At 40.6% G+C, this 1,283-nt stretch overlaps 1 protein-coding gene across 1 annotated transcript in view; it reads left to right on the forward strand.

Moving 5' to 3' along the window:
- The first annotated feature begins 351 nt into the window (after window positions 1-351).
- Window positions 352-1,283, forward strand: part of LOC105135307 (putative disease resistance protein RGA3) — a 1,885-nt gene continuing 953 nt past the window's right edge. Inside the window, exon 1 of the mRNA XM_011040128.1 lies at window positions 352-1,268. Within this exon, the coding sequence (XP_011038430.1) occupies window positions 352-1,268 (917 nt within the window). The remainder of the gene's footprint in view (window positions 1,269-1,283) is intronic.

Here is a 1,283-nt window from a genome sequence, read left to right on the forward strand (position 1 = left end):
TGTTCTTCACTTCAAGTCCAAGTTAGATTAGTTTTCTTTATTCCAAAGAGTGAGAAATTGTTTGGTCCTTCTGTATTTCTATTTTCCATAACCAATCTTGTGTTTCCATTAAAATTCCCTGCTCACTTTTGAAGTCCTTCTGCAGTTCTCTTTCCCATAACCAATCTCGTGTCTCCTTTAAAATTTCCTGATCATATTTGAAGCCCTTCTTCACTTCTCTTTTCCATAAACAATCTACTCTTTTCCATTAACAATCTTGTGTTTCCGTTAAAATTTCCATTCTCATCTCCATAACCAATCTTGCGATTTCAGTTGTTACCAAGACCCAGATTTTCCAAAGCAAAACAGGCCATGGCTGATGCAATTGTTTCTGCTCTTGTGAGTCCAATCCTGGAGAACTTGAGCTTGCAGGCTCTCAAAGAGGCTGGGCTTGCTTGGGGCCTTGACACCGAGCTTGAGAATCTCGAAAGCACCTTCGCAATTGTTCAAGCTGTGCTCCAGGATGCAGAGGAGAAGCAATGGAAGAACAAGGCTTTAGAGATTTGGTTAAGACGCCTCAAGGATGCAGCTTATGATGTTGATGATGTGCTGGATGACTTTGCAATTGAAGCTCGAAGGCATCGGCTGCAAAAAGATCTAAAAAATCGACTACAATCCTTCTTTTCTCTTGATCATAATCCACTTATTTTTCGATTGAAAATGGCGCATAAGTTGAAAAATGTGAGAGAGAAACTGGATGTCATTGCCAATGAGAACAAAAAGTTCGAGCTAACAACACGAGTTGGGGACGTAGCAGTAGATACCTACGATGGGCGGCATACAAGCAACATCCTGAATGAATCAAGCTCAGTCGTGAATGAATCAGAAATTTACGGAAGAGGCAAGGAGAAAGAGGAACTAATCAACATCCTGCTCGCTGATGCAGACGATCTCCCTATTTATGCTATATGGGGAATGGGGGGGCTCGGGAAAACAACACTTTCACAAATGGTCTACAATGAAAAAAGGGTTAAACAACATTTCAGTTTGAGGATCTGGGTGTGCGTATCTACTGATTTCGATGTAAGAAGATTAACAAGAGCCATCATAGATTCCATTGATGGTGCTTCATGTGATATTCAAGAATTGGATCCCTTGCAACAACGCCTCCAACAAAAGTTAACTGGAAAAAAGTTTTTGCTTGTATTAGATGATGTGTGGGATGATTATGATGATAGGTGGAATAAATTGAAAGAGGTATTAAGGTCCGGAGCTAAAGGTAGTGCTGTGTTAGTAACTACGCG

The sequence above is a fragment of the Populus euphratica genome, unplaced genomic scaffold (genome assembly GCF_000495115.2).
Source record: "Populus euphratica unplaced genomic scaffold, PopEup_1.0 scaffold72.1, whole genome shotgun sequence".
In the NCBI taxonomy this organism is placed as follows: Eukaryota; Viridiplantae; Streptophyta; class Magnoliopsida; order Malpighiales; family Salicaceae; genus Populus; species Populus euphratica.